We start from the raw sequence: 16,798 nt of genomic DNA on the forward strand, positions 1-16,798 counted from the left end.
TCTTATAGTAATCTGTAACCCTTATTATATAATATACACACACACATATATATATATATATATATATATTTCTCATGTTTATCCAAACTAAGCCTCAAAGTTATATAATATGCGTGTATATGCCTGTAATATGTGTCAAAAACACTCTTGATACGTGTTTTAAGTTACATTTTTATTTTAAAACTAATATGCTTAGTAAAATTAAAATTCAAAGTTTTACATTTTTATTTTTTTTCACCAAAGTAATCATTTACAAACAAACATTTTGGGTATATATATATAGAGAGAGAGAGAGAGGTGACGTCCTCGTGTGATTCCTAAAAACCCCTTCTCGCTCCTATTACATTTCAAAAATTGAAAATTCCCACCGTTGCCCTCTTCTGCCCTCACTCTCTCTCTCTCTCTCTCTCTCTCTCTCCCCATCGTGATCGTCTTTCAGAATTCTTGGTTCACCGTGATCGTCTTTCAGAATTCTGGGTTCACCGTGATCGTCTTTCAGAATTCTGGGTTCATCGTGATCGTCTTTCAGAATTCTGGGTTCACCGTAATCGTCTCTCAGAATTATGGGTTCATCGTGAATTCTGGGTTCATCGTGATCGTCTTTCACAATTGGGGGTTCATCGTGATCGTCTTTCAGAGTTCTGGATTCATCGTGAATTCTGAGTTCATCGTGGTCGTCTTTCAGAATTCTGGGTTCTTTACGGTAAGCAATTTGTTATGTTTTCAACCATACATTTACTATACTTTTGATATTTTTTTTTTTGTTTTTAGATTTCATTTTTTTTTTTTGATTTTTCACAATCAATCGGATATTTTGCCCCCTAATTAGTTATTTAATTTTATTACTTGTTCATTCAATCTTTCTCTCATCCCCAGAATATGGCAGCCCTAAAAGAAGGGCTTGAGGCCTTCCAAAAATACGTCACTGCATGCTTTCGTGAATTGCTGGACCGCCCTGATCTTCTTTGTATATCCTGGGTTCAAAAATTGTTAGATTCATTGGTCTTGATCATGGGAAAATTCAACTCTCTAATTTCTGATAACAGGTCATATTTGAAAGAAATAGAAATGAAGCAATTGATTTGGCTTCATAAACTAAGGTGCGACAAAGCTTTGATGGTGATCAAAGCTACTTTGGACGGACTAATATTCATAAGACATAGCAAAGCTAGTTTGGAAGTATTTTGCTCTGTTTTAGATGTTAAAAAATTTGATACCATTCTGAGTGCAAGAGCCTCCTTGGATGAGTTTATGGAGATTATGAATCACGAGAAAGAGAGCAATAAAGCTATTCAAAGGTTTAGGATTGAAGGTAGACTGGGGTTGCATCCATACAGATTATTCACTTGGCACACTGAAGAAGAGTTCTCCGTGGCACGAGAATTATTTCTTTTTGGCAAGCATTTTGTAACCCCCACACAAGTTCAGATTGCTAAAACTGGAGGTCTTGCCCATGCACTTTTTTCGATGGGTTATGTAATTTTTTTTGCTACGTGGGCGTTGGCGGCAGCGATTCCTTGCAGAGATAGAGAGGCTAGTGGTGCAGTATTTCGCCGGAATTCTGTCTATAGATACACTTGGTTTTCCCCTTTGATTTTGCTACGTGACAAAATTGACATTGTTGGGAAGAGGGCGGATAAGGTGAACTGCTCTGGGTTACTTAGTGAGCTGTGTGATATGGAAATGCATGCTAAAGACTTAAATGAGATGATTGTCCGGTTGAAGGACCCGTTGACTGAGGAAGAGAAGGCAGAACTCTCTCGCAGAGTAGAAGAGCTAAAAGGGGTTTTGGCAACAATGAATGACAGACTCTACCCAAGTCGCAGAATGAGTAACTCTTTTGATGCACACCTTAAAAAGGTGTCCAGCACCATCGGTGTTTTTCGAGCTGATGTTGCACATTGGAAGGACAACCCCCTTGGTACTGATAGCTGTGACGCAGACGTAAAGTACTGGAAAAAGTTCTTTGCAGGTTAGTATTTCCCATTCTTTCATGTATTTCTTTTTGTAGCCATATATGTGAATTCTGATTCGTGTATATACATGTGGTATGTGAAATCTTTTGTTGGTGGTTGCTATTTGTGTTTCATGGTTCTTAGCTATGTGGCATTGTTAATATAAGAGGTAGCTAGGTTGCTTGTTTGTTGAAATGAAGTCTGGGTAGGTTGTTAGTAACTTAACTAGCTTGGTTTTGTTGTTGTCAAAACCACATTGAGATTGACACTTGAGGACCAGAAAACTAGGAAGGACCGATTACTATTTAATCATTGACGGACTGAGAAGATGTCATTAACCTTAAATTGCGATGTAAAATCAGCAAAGTGATTGACATTTTTCTTAGTCAACAATTGTACCCTCTTTACATTTAGATGAAAAATTTCTATAGTATTTCCAGAAAGACTTAAAAGAAGCTTGACCACATTTCCATTTAATGAAATCAGAGCCTTGACTGATTGGAACATGAGTAATCTGATTCCATATTTCAGTAACCTCATTTGCCATAATTTATGCTCTACGTTTTGAATTGGTGAACTGATCTTAGCTGTTTTAGGAATATCAAACAATCGGACAATCCTGTGTCCATAAGTCTGAACTAGGGAAGTACCAATCCAGGGGTCTTAAAAAAATTTCAGAGACTGCCCATCCCCAATAAAAAAATTGACATTTTCAAACATAAATTCTTGTACCTCTAACAGGTTCTTCCAGAAGTTGGAGTTATTATTCATCAATGAACAGGACCAAATAGAATCATGCTTAAGATAAAGATTCTTCAACCATGGTATCCAGATTTTATCCTTTCCTTGAATGAAATCCCAGAATAAATTGCACTTGATGACCTTATCTATTTCTGCAACCCTTCTTAAACCAAATCCTCCTTCAGATTTTGGACAAGCAAGCTTACTCCATTTAAGAAGAGGAAGTCTCTTAGAATTAATTTTACCACCCCAAATGAAGTTTTTAATCATTTTCTCAATTATAGCAACAACTGCAGCTGGCAATTTGAAGGCAGCACACCAATAATGAACAATAGAATAGATCACAGACCTTATCAGCTCAATCCTCCAGCAAGTGATAAACTAAGAGAACTCCACCCATTGAGTTTTGTAGAAATCTAGTCAATCAGAGCTTTACAATCATTCTTTTTCAAAGCTTTATCAATCATAAGAAGCCCCAAGTATTGAAGAGGTAAAGAACCACAATTCATCTTCAAGATTCTGCATAGAGTTCTTTTCCTTCTAACTGCTTTAGAGAAGAAGACCTTACTTTTTCAAACTTCACATCCAGACCAGAGTGGGTTTTGACCTTGTCAAAGTTATTCAAAATACATTTCACTGACCTCACACTTGCTTTAGCAATCAGAAAAAGATCATCAGCATAAAAACAGTGTGTGAATACCAAACCACCCAATTCAGCAGTAACACTAGTGTGGAACCTCCCAAGAACCTCATTAACTCCATCAACACATTATGAGGGACACAAACACCCCCTTTCTTTTCTGTTCGATAGCTGATAAGATTCCAATCACCAATGATAACCCATGGTCCATCAACAAGTGATTTACATTGAGTTAGGCTCCTCCATAAGTTTTTCCTCTGTGAAACACATTTGGCTGCATAAATGGGAGTCAGGAAGAAACATTTATTATCAGAGTATTGAGACACTTTGAGAAGCATCCACTGGTCCCCTTCTTGCAAAACCTGAAATAATTCAGATTCCATCCCACCACAATTCTGCCAAGAGGGTGAGAACTACTGTTGTTAATCCAGCACCAATATGAGTTACTTCTCTTCAACACCTTCAATTTTATGACTTCTAAGTCTGGTTTCTAAAAGACAAAACAAATTTAAAGAGCACATACCAATCCAATTTCTAACTTCTTTTTGCATAGAGGGTCTATTTAACCCCCTAACATTCCAACTGCCTAACATATAGAAGAGGAAGAAGGAGTTGGGGCACCCCCATTTATCATAGCCCTAGTAATTCTAGAAGAGCTCATAATTTTCCTCCTTGCTCTTGTATGTTTGTTCTGATATTTAGCAAGAGGAGGACCATCATTTTCAGCTTTACCTTCTTCCATAACCTGAACTGAAGTTTTCTTCTTTGCATTTGGAGAGGTACTCAGCCCTTTCATTTAATCCTTTGTGTTGGCGTTACCATCTGAAGATTGCAAAGGCAGAGAGTATAGCTTCTGAACTTTATCCCTCACATACCCTTCAAGAATACCTTCGTGTGGTCCACTATAACCTTATTCTGTTCATCATTAGCAAGATTATCCAAAATTTGAAATCTGTTCGAATTACTATTGACAGAAATAGAGCTCTTGCCAGTAGTAATAGTAGGTTGATTATACTGCACATCCACTGACTCATCACTTGTATCAGATTGCGACTGAATTGAAATAGCGATGGGGACTTGTTGGGTCTTTTAACATTCACCATTCTGGTGCTCCGAATTAATATCACTTGCCACACCCTTACCCTTTCCAATTACATTTCCATTCTCAGAAGTTTCAGCTTTCTTTGGCCGCCACACCTAACAGGAGCTTTCGAGCACTGCTTTGAGGAATGACCGAGTATCTGGCAATGATCACAGGGTTTAGGAGCCCACCGATATTCAAACTTAACTTCCACACACTTCTTTTCTCCCACCATAAGATCAACAGATTCTGGAAATTGACAGTTCACATCAATTTCGGCACAAATTCTGGCGAAACTGATCCTAGACATGGCTTCAGTGACAGAATCAGCATATACCGGCCTTCCAATGGCACTTGTCACACAACTAAAGCCTTTAGCAGTGCAATATTCTAGAGGAAGGTTTAAAACTTTAACCCAAATAGGAATCTTCTCCATTGATTCTTTCACTAAACTCATCTTTGGCATCCATTGCTTTAGCACCAAGTAACAACTGGCAAGGACCCACGGACCACTCTCTAGAATGGATCGAGCATTGGGAGAAGAAGAGAATTGAAACAAATAAAATTCACTGCTACGAGGAAAAACATCACACAACTCAGCTTTTCCCTACAATTTCATGGCAAGGGTTTTGACCAAAGAGAGAAGCAAGTTTCTGCCAATGAAATATCCCACTAGGGTAGTTTTCCGTTTATCAGAAACAGCATCTTCTGGAGGAAAGATTTTGAATCTCTTATCTTTGATGTAACAGGGTCAATATACTCCAATACCATACGAGGCTGGGAGTCTGAAGCAACAACAGAGCTCTAGGATTTGTTTTTCCCCGCGTCAGACAAACCTTTGTTGGGTTGTTTAAATATTTCCACATTGGTCATTACAGAAGAATGGACAGGATTAGAATTTTGGCGTGGACGGTCAGGAGTAGAAATTTGGGCATTTGGGCTTAATGGCCTCATGTGACTAAGAGGTGGAAAGATAACAGAGTCTGTTACAGGAATTACCTCTTCATGCTCCTCATGCACGTGAGCTTGACGTGCCACCGTGGAATCAACCCTCAGTGCCATGCTCCCATGGTTCCGAGTCTTCCGACCACCAGCAACACCATTTCCAACTCCAGTTCTGTGATTTATGACATTTCGAATGGCTTTCTTGGAAATAGACTTTGCAAAAAAAAAAGAAAGAAGTGTCCGCTGAGAACGAACCATATTGTCTTTCAAGATCCAGAGCCTCTTCAGGAACAAACTCACCTTCCTCAGCCATCTGAGACCAATTCATAGTCGTTGGAGTAGTTTCAACCACAATCGAACCAGATTGAACGTCAATTTTCTCAACTGCAACTGATTTATCTCGAATCTTTGCTTGTGGCAGTGGAGTAACAGAGCAAAAACCTCCATCACTGCCGACCACCAAAGTTGATCCATCACCACTACCTCTATTTGATGTCTTTTTATTTAATTACAACTCCAAAAACTTCCTAATTTATCTCAAAGTCATTTAAATTTCAATCTATATACTAGGGTTCTTTTAAATGGGAAAATAGAGAAAAGGTAGGGGAGAAATTCATGGAGAAATCTTCTGAGAAGATCTTGAGAATTGCGCTATGAGGAAGTGAACAGTTGATATAGTTTGATTTAGTGATTCCTTATAGTAGGGGGGTGAACATATCTACTCGCTTCTTTTCGTGACCGATAACTTGTGGTTTTTATTTGGCATGCATAATAGTGGTAATCTGTATTAGTAGAGATGTTGTGTTGCCAGGTATGCCACTGCTACTGCTGAATCAAGGATAGGACCCAAACTTCTTTGACTAAAACTAATAGTTTAGTAAACATTTAGAAATTAGAATTCGCGTAGTTCACTAAGCAAAAATTTTATTTTAATGTTCAAAACTGAATTTATATAGTTTAGCAAACAAAATTTTACGCTTATGCCTAATTAGCAAGGGAAGGACAGCCTGTGTGAGAGAGAAATGGGATGTGGTTGTCACTTATGCTGACTTAATGAGTCCAGGTCAATCCCTCTTTACTTAGTTTCTTTTGTACGAAGGGCATTAGAATGGAGAGTCTCATTAACTTGTCTATTTGTGCGTGTGTTTCTTTAATGAAGGAAGATGGGACTTGTATAGCAAGATTGCTGTAAGTAGTAAAAGCTGATTTAGGACTTACGAAGCTACTCAATATCTCCCAATTTCCCTGTCCATTTCACTCTCCTCTGGATTAAGAAAGCCGGAGTCTTGCTGGAGATGGGGATTTACTTTCTCCTTAGAGTCGATGTTAGCAAGAGATAATTTTAGTATTTTCATTCAAAGAATTTAGAAAACGAAATATATGTTGGTTGTGCAAGAAAATTGAAAAGCAACTATGCAGAATGCTACTGATGATACTTGAGTTATACGCAGAGCTGAAACTTGATGGGGGTTGATAAAGTGATTATTCAATGCAAATGAACAAGAAGCATGAAAAATGAACTACAATAGGAATTTAAAAGATGTGACCGTTAAATGGAGGAGATGGAAGCTAACATAGTCCAGTTTGTGAAATATTATTTACTTTGTCATTCTACCATTCATCCTGAACATTTCTTAGGCAATATGGTCTGGTTCGGTTGGAATATGCATGTCAGCTATATAGCCATCAACTACAAGTCAGTCTAACCTGGTACAGTTTGTGAAAAATATGCAAGTAGTGGAGGGGTTGCTTATTCATTGTATTTTAGGTCTGATGTGTCTGGGCTGGTTTAAGCTCTGATGCTGCAAAAGTAGGAGTTTGTAGCTTGTATTTTTAGGTCATTTCTCTGTTTAAGTTGATTGATCCCCAAGGTTCTTCTCTTTCTCCACCATTGCGTAATCAACTTTAGCTTATTGAGGCCCTGTTTGAATTGGCTTTTTACATGCTGCTTTTGGCCTTTTAAACTCAAAAGCTATTTTGAATAGTGTTCGGCTAATTTTTAAAAAGAGCTTTTGTGTCTTAGAAGAGCATTTTGGAGAAGCTAGGGGGTACTTGGCTTCTCCAAAACACTCTTTTGAAGACACGGGAAGCTGATGTTTTAATGAAACTTTCAAAATAACAACTACACCCTTTTTATTACCCAGCAAAAAAATGAAATGCCAACCTGGTCCCGATAAAAGAGACCGTGTTCTTCTTCCCAAATCCTAGCGTGACAGAAACCTCACGTTATACCAGAAGATTGCCCGTCTTCTAACACTGAAACCCCACGCTCCATGAAATAACGTGTACACTCCTGCAGGCCATTCGATATCTGTTTGTTTCGGGTTTACCCTTTTACTCATCCCGATCGCTTCTCCCTCTCTCTTTGCGAACACGTTTCACATGGCTACTTTAATCTGTACTCAATTTTCTTGAGGATTGATTTCTGTGTGAAATTAGTAATTCACATGATAAGCATTTTGGAACAACTGATTTAATTTTGCTTCTTTTGGGTTTTTATTGAATTTTTTTTTTTTTTTTGATGTTTCTGTGATGGGTTTGACGAGTTGTGCGATTCGATAAGGGTTTGAGTTTGTTGGAGGTGGGATGAACCTGCGACAGAAGAGTGGTAAAGAGGGGCTAGGATGGGGTTGAAGATGTTGTTATTGTTTCTGTTAAAGTAACTAAGGAGATCTCAAGAACCGGTTTGGTTTGGGCTTGAACTCATATTGTTCAACCTGGAGCTTGTGTTACGCTTCTTCTTGTCATCCCTGCCCACACCTCAATCAAACTTCTTTAGCTATATTATATATATATATATATCTACATACATACACAAGTGTATAGGTTTTGCTCAATTTATCTTTAAATTTTGATGTAACAATGACAAATTAGATGTTCATTGCTAGAATCAATACATTTTTCTGTTTGTTGTTTGAATTTATTTGAGTACGAAGTATTTTTCTTAAGAAAATGCTCAAGGGTTTTTAGTTACAATGCCCTGTCAAAAATGAGAAAGTGTCTCTATCATATGTTCAATTTTGTTCTTTATATTGTTGGTGTCCAGTATTTAGTTTTTGTGATAGTCGTACGGCACCAACCACAGTGGCATCAATACTGTGTCTGGTGCGTGTATTTAACTTGGTTAATCGGGTTTGTTAAAACATATCACTTTGTTTTCTGTTTTTTATGTGTGAATCTTTGTATTTAGTTTTCGTGCTTCATTGCATTGTATGAAAAAAGTTTGTCAAATCATTCAAAAAATACACTCCATTTAAATGTCCTGCTTTCTTTTTGGGATGTCCCAAATAAGTATTCACTTTCCTGTTTCAAATTTTAAAATTTCCAAATTGTCCTTAGTTTTTGAAAACCCTTTCAAATCAATAACGTGAATGTTTAAAATTTGTTGGGTTTTGTAATATTCTGGGAGGACAATGCATTAGGTGCATGTCCCCTTCAAAAGTTGGGGTCCCAGAGTGGGACTCTTATCAAGGGAGGACAGAGTTTATGTTTGTTTTGTGTGCATTCACGCTCTTGAACTTCAAAGCTTCACAATAAATTTAAACTCAACGGTGCTACCCCTCACCTTATTGGTATTCAGTTTGTTTTGTCATTGAGGTAGGTTCCCATTCATATGCCACCATCCACTATTCATATTCTATTAAGACCCCTATGAGTTTTGAATATATAGATTTAGTTGATTTCTAATTCAAGAAGAGAGGGAGAGACTCAGTTAGAGATAAAAAAAAAAAAACCCACTTGGAGAGAGGGGATGGTGATACTAATTAGATCACTTTAAACTCCTTTTAGAGAGAAATTATAGAGGAAGTGTGGTCACTGTAATTTAGTGGGAGAATCTCCATGGCTGCCACGGACATAACCTACCCAAAGTGAAGGGAAAAGAAAATAATTTTAAACTAGAATCTATTTTTATATACACATATATGTCTATATGTTGTGTTTCTGTTTTTTGTATATATACATATATTTATGTGTGCACGCGCGCATACAGATCTTTCTGTTTCTGTTTGCGTGTGTGTGCACACACGTGCGTGCATGTGTGTGTGTGTGTATATATAGATATGCTAAAGGTGAAAGTAAGGGTGGTAAGAGCCAGCTTGTTGGAGTTCGAGCAAAGCAACAGTGTGGAAATTGATCAAGTAAAGGAAGTGGTAGGAGAGAAGAGAGGGAAAAGTGGTGATGGTGAAGGAGTGGCGGCAGTAGCCTATAGAGTAGAAAAGTGAGAGGAGAGAGAAAGGTGGTGGTGGAGGCATGGAGCGGGTGGTGGTGGAGGCATGGAGCGGGTGGTTATGGAGGAAGGAGAGGAAGAGGAGAGAATATAAAGAGATGAGGAAGAGATAGAAGAGACTCGGGTTATTATTATGGGGTGTTAACTTGTTCATTTTACCTCCATTAAAGGGGTCAGTCTATAATTTTTTTCTTCTGGAAGTGTAATTTACTGCCTGTTGCTGCCCTTCTGAATTCTCAATTGCCATTCTGGTTATGCATGGTTTTCTTAGATTGCATTTTGGTTTTGACAGTCTGTTTTCTTTATAAAGAGTAGATAGTGTGTGTTCCTTCTAACACATTTTTTTTTGTTATTTCTCTTGCAGAGTGAGGGCGATCTGAACTGAAGCGCTTATCTTTGGCTTCATGTGGCTGGTTTTAACCTTTTTGTTGCTCAGTTCATGGATTTGAGGAAATTTTGATTTGGCTAAATCACACACAATCTGACGGCTAGACGTCTTATAATTGCTTTGGTAGTTGTTCTAGTGCTGTATATTTTTGGTCCCCCAACAAAGCCATATAGCTGTTGCTACTTTTGCAGCTTCTTAAAACCTTCCTTTGTTACCTAATGTGGTAGTAGTCATTGATTGTCATTCTTTGAACACGTGTGATGGGGATTTACAATAGTATTTTCATGGATTTATTCCCGGTTTTCCAAGGAGACCAACAAAGTGTTTGGAATGATTTTATTGCCATGAATAAGTATGTTAGATACTTGCTTATTGCCTTTGTACTACCCTTCTTCGTTTCTGTCGTGTGTCTTGCTTTACTAAGTCTATCTTGATGTTCTGCAAGTTCTTGTTTTTGCATTTGTATTCCCTTTCATTATTATTATTATATTTTTTTGCATATGGTTGTTTTGCTAATTTTCTCTTAAATTTGTTCTTTCAAATGCAGAATGCCATTGACTGTAGAAATTCAGTATTTGCCATTGCTGTTATATGTCTTTTTTTTTTTTTTTTTTTTGGAGGCTGTGACATTTTTGAATATTTTAGTATCTGATTTTTCATGTATTTTTTTAGTTTTATCTATGTTTGTTTTCTTTAATTAGTCATTTTTCTATGGCCTCAGGTGGAAATGAGTTTTTTTTTTTTTTTAATTTCTCTTGAATCAAGTTCGATTGCATGGAATTGAAGAAAAGTTTAATTCAAAGTTAATATAGTCATGTTCGACTAAATTCTAATTTCAAGATTTCAATTTTATGTAGCTGTCGTACTCTTCTTTTTTTTCTTTTCTTTTTTCATTAATGAAATTCAAACCCCATTTTTTAAGGGGAGTATCCAAAGTTTGTAAGTCCCATTGGCTAGTAGTCAATTTACAATAGTAGTAATTAGATACTACTATGAAGTATAAATCTTTCTGTGGACTTTCCTCCCATCTCCTTCCTCCGGTACATGTCAAAACCTTAAATGATTGTTGCTTTAGCAAGGAAACATTAGGGGCCTGTTTGGCAACCTCTTTTGCTTTGTGATTTTGTTGCCAAATCGGTTAACACAAGGAAATTGCAAAAACATGTTTGACAACATTTCTTGCCTTTTGCACGGTATTGAATCTGCTTCAGAAAAAAAGGCCCAAATTTGGAAGCTAGAAAAATAAGTTTTAACTTGTTTTTGCTTATAGTTGAACAACAACTGTGAAGAGATTCTTTTAAAAGATCCAATATAATGTGTAAATACCATATTTTTTTACAAACATCCAAACATCTTTCTTTTTCTTTCTTTTTTTCTTTTTATAAAATTTTTGAAAAACATTGTGCAACAAATTTAGTTACCGAACATGTTTTTGTTTTATAATAAATTATAGCACAACAAAAATATTGCTTCTGCTTTGTATGAAATTAAAATCGCAAAACAAAAATAGTTGCCTTACGAACCCTAAGATAGCATATTTACTTCTACTATTTGGTTACCAAAATTACAAGGGGAAGGGACCAAACAATCGCAATACATATGATTTGCGATAAAACTTGTAAGTAGCAAGCAAATCCACTCTATCGTCATCTCTCTCCTCTGTCACAATTATTGCCTCCTTCCTGTAGCTTTTCCTTTCACATTCTCATTGCCCATTGGCAATTTCATACTATATTGCCCCAAAATAATTACCTACTACGTTATATAAGAAACCTTCATCTACATGGTGGACCTTGAGGTAAATTCTGAATTAAAATAAACCAATACGTAAATTCTGAATTAAAATAAACCAATACGTGTTCAAGTCACCGTAAAATAGATTACGTTGGCAAATTAAAAACTCTTCTTACCAAATTAGATAGATATATAGGGGTGCGATATTTGATATGAACATATTGTAGTTGGAAAGATCACCAGAAGATAAATAGCCCAGAAAACACATTTGAGGGTTTTAAAAAGGAAGTTGCAGAGAAATGGGTGATGAAAAGGAAGGGAAAGATGGTTGCCGTTGAAGAAAAGCTCTAGAGTGACTAGGAGTAAAACGGGGGTTTCCTCCCAAAGTCGGTGGTGGTGGTCACTTGAGAGGTGGAATGTTAGGGGCTTGAATAGGCCGAGAATGCAGGGGGAAGTTAGCAGAGTTGTAGCTGAGTTTTATTCGAATTTTATTTGGATTAGAGTTACGAGTTGGAAAGTTTTCTGTTAATTCTAATAAATTAGCTCCTAATTGGTTGTGGAAGAAATTGGTGTGGTTGGGATCCTCCTTTAACGTTCTCTGAGTTTCGGTCCATCTCTGAGGGTAGTGAGAGTATGCTGCTTAAAGTGCTACATGTTAATTCTGGTGAATCTTTCCTGGTAAGCCCTGTATTTGCAGCAAAAACAGTGACTGAAAGGAAAGATATTTGAAAGGAGTTGAAGATATATGCTTGTCTGGTTGATCAGCCATGAATTGGAATGTGGTTCGATTTCATGGGCACAGGATGGGTTGAAACAAGATTGATTCCTCGGGGTGTTGTTCTAGATGAATTTGATCGGTGCATTTTGGATGCTGGCTTAATGGAAGAAACACAAACGGCGGCAAGGGGTTTAGAAAAGAATTTATGCTAGAGACTTGATAAGAGTTTTTATTAACTCTCTGTCTGGTTAGCTAAATATCCCAATGCTCAGGCTTCCGTGCATACTGAGAGATTATCAGATCATGGGATTATTATAGTGTCCGCTTCCCAGAACCGAAAGATAGTGGCCAATGCCTGGCGTGTGGAGGTGACAGGTAATCCATTACATAGATTTCAAAAGCCACTGAGGAATGTGAAAGGGGCTATCAAGTGTTGGAATAGAGATCATTTGGCAACATCTCAGATAATCTAAGCAAAGGCAAGAAAGGAGTTGGAGGATGCTCAGATTTTGCTTCAAAGCAACAACCTTCCTTCCAACGCAGAGCTGATTAGAAGAATAGCGGAGCAGACTAATCTAATGAAGAGCTTCTCTTTGCCCAGAAATCTAAAATTTTACAGCTGAGAGAGCATTGCAGGGTGCACCAGGTTCTTTCATCAAAAAGTATCTCAGCATAGGAACGCTAATGCTATTACTGTTCTGCAGAATTCTAGAGGACAGGTTTCTAGAGATCAATCAGTGATTTAAAATAGGTTGGTTGATTATTACACTGTATTTTTTCATAGTAGCGATGAAGGTCATCAGTGTTTAGAAGTTGATGCGTCTAGTGAAGATTTTTTCATCCAGATAAGGCTCCTAGGCCTGATGGGATTTATGCAGAGCATTAACAGTTCCTTATTTGTTGTATTTCAAAGAAGATTGTGAAATATCACTAACAAGATTATAACAAAGATTTTGGCTAATAGACTTGCTGGAGTACTTCCAAAGATGTTGGGATGGAGAAATTAGCTTTCGAGGGGCAGGAAAATTCAAGATAACATTATTATTATTATTATTTTGATAAGTAAAAATTCAAGATAACATTATTATGCCTCATGAGCTTGTGAGGAATTTCAATAATTCTAGGCATCCTGCTATGGCTCTCAAAATTGACTTGACAAAGGCATATGACTCGGTTTCTTCCATTGTTTCATAAATTTGGGTTTTGGGCAGAACTTGATGAGATACGTAAGAGCTTGTTTGCCGCCTTCTTGGTTTTCTGTTCTAGTGAATGGCACTCTTCTTGGGTATTTTCAACCTAAAAGAGGGTTGAGATAGGGTTGCTAAATCTCTCCTTTTGCTTTTTACCCTTGTTAGAGAATATTTATCTACAGGAAAGTGGCCGCTTACTGCTATGTTCAAAGAAGGACGAAAGAAAAATCAATGAATGAAAACAAGGCAGTTCAAAAGTATAGAGACAATGCAACATGAATCATTATAATGCCATAATGGGTGAAAAATAAAAAGTTCATCTGGCATATATATCAAAGTAACACTTTTGTTTGGCTTTACTTTTTTCTACCCTCTATCACATTTTCATGAAGGGTGAAAGCAAACTATCTACATGGATGGTTGCATGAATTTCCTCTTCTTTTTCAATGCCGTGTATGACAAGATCCTTGCATGTTCCCTCTCTTTTGTTGTATAAAACTAACTTAGTGTAGTCTATCAACAGCAGAGCTTCATCATTCCTCAACAAACCCAATGGCTCCAATTTATGTGAAAAGGGGACTTTGATATCAAGTTTAGTCCAAGATTGCTTCACCCCATATTCCTTCATAACCCAAATTGCATCACCACAACCAGATAGTACACAAAGGCATCCTTCAAACACCCCCATGTGGCATGTCCTTAGTTGGAACTTGGTGAAGGAAGTAGGCAAAGGAATCTTCCACAGCTTCTCATCCGCCAAACTCAAAGCAGCAATCTCTAATGTCATGTCTAAATTGTTGTTCATTCTGAAACGAAGCCAATGAAGGGCTCCATTCAGCTGTGTCCCATAAGGTACAACATGAAAGTGGTCCGGAAAGTCGTGAACTTTTCCCCAAGAACCAATTCTCAGTGAATATACATAGATGCTATCGCTGCGTGCGCTCACCAGTTTGTAATCATCAGAGCACTGGTCATACCCAAATCCAATTAGGCCACCAGGGGAATCGCAATCGGGTATTTCCTTGGACTCCCTCGTTGAAAGATTGAATACATATATGGAAACCCCATAATTTCCTTTATGGTAAATATCATCAGATTCTACGCCCATGGCTATCAACCCATTGCAGGAACCAATAATTTCACACCTAGGATGAGGCTTAATGTTCTGAAATAAAAATTCAACCTTTGCTTCCACAATGTCATTACCGGCTGATCCGAAGCTTATGGTGTAGAGACGGTATGGAGGGTGGGACGTGGCTATGAGTACGGACTTTGTGACTGACTGACTGAGGTGGGTTTTGATGAAGCAGGGATCGGAGATCAAAGAGCGCCATGGTTTCGACACGCACTTGAATTGCAACAGAGACTTGACAGGCAGTTTCGAGAGTATATGGACAACAGGATGTTCGGGAAGGAAAGGCAAAGGCATGGCTTCTTCTTCTTTATGATTTGCAATGATCTCTGCCTTCTTCTTCTTCTTATTCTTCAACCCCACCATGGCTCTGGCTCGGTTTCTTCTTGATCTACTATTTGGCAAGCAACTTCTTCTCTTTATCCTCATCGTAAATAATAGTATGCCAATTACTTCAATCTTCACCGTACTGCTTCAGAAAAGATTAAATATACAGGACCGACCTCATAGTATTCGGATCCGAGTAGGAATAGGAGTAGAAATTTCTTAATATGATCATCTCTCTGGCTCTAATGCATAAATTTTTTCTCCGAACCAAAGCCCCAAATTAAAATATAAAAAAAATTTGGGTTCGATTGAAATAGAAATTCTTAGATAGGAAGCTATCTATCAATGCAGAAGATCGCGCGTACACACTTACTGTCAATTACGGGGAAAAAATATATTCACACATACATATTACAAAGGGAAAGGTGGAGGAAGTACCAGATCATCATCGATGACGAGAACCAATGACGCCGTCGAATCCGACTCCGACTCCGACTTTAACATCACTGGCCATCCTCGATCTTCGCCGTCAGAGAGAAGGTATTATTGGAGAGGGGAGAAGGTACTAGGGAAGGTTGCATATTAGGGTTTGGGAGATGTTTTTTTTAGTATATATTTATATACTAAATTAAAAACTAAAAATTATTATTTTTAAATTACAAAAATACCCTTTAAATTTCTTATTCACTCCCTCTGAAACATAATTTTTGTAATTTAATGGGTATTTTTATAATTTTTAAAAATAATTTTTAATTTTTAATTTAACATTAAATTGTAAGGTTAAATTTGACATTTCATAGTCTAATTAACGGTCAGATACAGATATTAAGATAATGCGATCAATTTTTAAAAGTGAAATGGTTTTCTTAAACAGGTTGGAATTTTATAATTTAAATTTAAAATTAATAAAGGTTTTATGTTTTTAACTCTTATTTTTATTATCTTTTCTTTTATCTAAATTTTAATTATATCATTTAACTTAATTTTTTTTATTAGTATCAATTTATGATAAAAATGAAAAAAAAAATTATAACTATTATTTTTTAAAATGATTAATTTATTACTAAAAATTTACTAATTTTGAAATAATTTTGGATATAGCTTTGATAATGAGAAATTATGATCATCGACCGATACACAGACATATTGTTCAGTTCGTTACTCTTTTTCAAAGGTCCGATATCATTATACACATTTATGAACTGTTCAGTTCGACAAATTTGAACTGATATTTCTCCGAGTCTGTTACATCAATACCACTATCATTATTACAACGAATACCGCGATTGCAAACTATGTGAGTAACAACTTGATGAAAAAAAAAATTTGCAAGTCTCATGATGCACTATGGTTGTTGGACACCGCATTTTATGATGCCCATATCATATAAGGTGAACTCCACCATTAAGGGTACAATATAAAAACAGAGATTCAGTTTCCATAAGGATCAAATCTTGATTTCAAAAGCACCAATTCACTCTTATTTTTCATGTAATTATATTCTTACAATATAAATAAGGATTAAGTGTAAAAAATCTCTCTTGTAATATGCAAAATGTGTAATTACTTCCTTATTGTTCCAAAAACCCTTTGTTTTCAATTTGTGCAAGGAAGGACAAATCATAATGGTAAAGAAAAAAGAGCAAAAGACAATATATCCAAATTACCCTTAAAATCATAACATAACAATTGAAATGTGGGCGTCTATTACCCTTTTAT

General features: G+C 36.8%; 2 protein-coding genes across 3 annotated transcripts; one reads left to right on the top strand and one right to left on the bottom strand.

The window, feature by feature from the left end:
* The first annotated feature begins 318 nt into the window (after positions 1 to 318).
* Positions 319 to 10,378, top strand: LOC132274345 (protein BYPASS1-LIKE-like). Of its 2 annotated transcripts, none has more exons than XM_059775602.1 (3): positions 319 to 703; positions 877 to 1,972; positions 9,955 to 10,378. In XM_059775602.1, the coding sequence occupies exons 2-3, from the start codon at positions 880 to 882 to the stop codon at positions 9,957 to 9,959; spliced, it is 1,098 nt and encodes a 365-aa protein (XP_059631585.1). In that variant the 5' UTR covers positions 319 to 703; positions 877 to 879; the 3' UTR covers positions 9,960 to 10,378. The 2 variants fall into 2 exon arrangements, with proteins under 2 accessions (XP_059631585.1, XP_059631586.1); XM_059775603.1 differs by having other exon boundaries at positions 1,047 to 1,972.
* Positions 10,379 to 13,921: 3,543 nt separating this feature from the next.
* LOC132274344 (F-box/kelch-repeat protein At3g06240-like) lies at positions 13,922 to 15,677 on the bottom strand. The gene is made up of 2 exons (XM_059775601.1): positions 15,518 to 15,677; positions 13,922 to 15,221 (listed from the first exon to the last, which is right to left on the bottom strand). The coding sequence occupies exons 1-2, from the start codon at positions 15,526 to 15,528 to the stop codon at positions 13,997 to 13,999; spliced, it is 1,236 nt and encodes a 411-aa protein (XP_059631584.1). The 5' UTR covers positions 15,529 to 15,677; the 3' UTR covers positions 13,922 to 13,996.
* Between the last annotated feature and the right edge of the window lie 1,121 nt (positions 15,678 to 16,798).

The sequence above is a fragment of the Cornus florida genome, unplaced genomic scaffold, assembly GCF_030987335.1.
Source record: "Cornus florida cultivar Cherokee Brave unplaced genomic scaffold, ASM3098733v1 CherokeeBrave_3.0.0_Hap2_Chr09, whole genome shotgun sequence".
Classification (NCBI taxonomy): domain Eukaryota; kingdom Viridiplantae; phylum Streptophyta; class Magnoliopsida; order Cornales; family Cornaceae; genus Cornus; species Cornus florida.

Coding starts and splice junctions, on each gene's coding strand:
- LOC132274345 (XM_059775602.1), top strand. CDS start 880: ATGGCAGCCCTAAAAGAAGGGCTTGAGGCCTTCCAAAAATACGTCACT.